This window comes from Otolemur garnettii, unplaced genomic scaffold (genome assembly GCF_000181295.1).
Source record: "Otolemur garnettii isolate 467f Iridium unplaced genomic scaffold, OtoGar3 scaffold00013, whole genome shotgun sequence".
Taxonomy (NCBI): domain Eukaryota; kingdom Metazoa; phylum Chordata; class Mammalia; order Primates; family Galagidae; genus Otolemur; species Otolemur garnettii.
In genome coordinates, this window is record NW_003852408.1 from 27,728,845 (window position 1) to 27,730,032 (window position 1,188).

General features: G+C 41.4%; 1 protein-coding gene across 1 annotated transcript in view; it reads right to left on the minus strand.

Moving 5' to 3' along the window:
• Positions 1-310: 310 nt before the first annotated feature.
• LOC100960754 (cytochrome P450 20A1) overlaps positions 311-1,188 on the minus strand; it is a 61,915-nt gene continuing 61,037 nt past the window's right edge. Inside the window, exon 16 of the mRNA XM_023510381.1 lies at positions 311-642. Within this exon, the coding sequence (XP_023366149.1) occupies positions 492-642 (151 nt within the window). The 3' untranslated portion in view covers positions 311-491. The remainder of the gene's footprint in view (positions 643-1,188) is intronic.

Consider the following 1,188-nt stretch of genomic DNA (forward strand, 5'->3'; position numbering starts at 1 on the left):
GCCACCTTAGGTGTACGTGGCTGGCACCTTGGCCGGTTGAGCTATAGGCGTGGAGCCTAATTTTTTTTTTTTATATATTACAAAACAATACTTGGTTTATAAAAGGATTCAACACCAATTTTTTTTTCTTTTTTGTTTTTTTTGAGATAGAATCTCAGTTTGCTGTTCCTGGTATAGTGCCATGGCATCATAGCTCACAGCAACCTCAGACTCCAGGGCTCAACTAGATTCTCTTACCTCAGCCTCCCTAGTAGCTGAGACTACAGGTACCCACCACAATGCCTAGCTATTTTTATAGGTGGGGTCTCACTCTAGCTCAGGCTTGTCTCAAATTTGTGAGCTCAGGCAATCCACCCTCCTCAGACTCCAGAGTGCTGGGATTACAGGCATGAGCCACTGTGCCAGGCCAAACACAAACACAGGCCAAACACTGATTTTCTAAATGGTTACTTTCCTTAGTCTATTTTACAGAGAATTAAAATATATAAATTTTAATCTCTCTTTGAGACAGTGATCCAAGCTTCTTCCCTTGATGATGTTACCAGTTCATACTTTGTTTCAATAACTTGTCCCTTCACAGAAAGTAGGTGTAGTCTCTTCACTAATACACTCAGGAGTACTGTGGTCACCATATATGCAAACCTAGATAGAAAGAAAGTCAATTAAACATTATATATATATATATATATATAATTTTTTTTTTTTTTTTTTTTTGAGACAAAATCTCAGCCCTGGGTAGAATACTATGGCATCACAGCTCACAGCAACCTCAAACTGTTTGGGCTTAGGCAATTCTCTTGCCTTGGCCTCCCAGATAGCTGGGACTACAGGGGCACACCACAATGCCCAGCTATTTTTTTGTTGCAGCTGTCGTAGTTCAGCTGGGTCAGGTTTGAACTTGCCAGCCTAGGTGTATGTGGCTGGTGCCCTACCCACTGAGCTATGGGTGCTGCTTAAAAATTATATTTTAATTTTATAGCTTGCTCATTCTCATCAATGCTGATCATCATGATTTTTCTTTTTCTTTTTTTTTTTAGAGACAGAGTTTTACTTTATTGCCCTTGGTAGAGTGCTGTGGAGTCACAGCCCACAGCAACCTCCAACTCTTAAGCCCAGTCAATTCTCCTGCCTCAGCCTCCCAAGTATCTGGGACTATAGGCCCCCACCACCCTTGATATATGAGGCCAG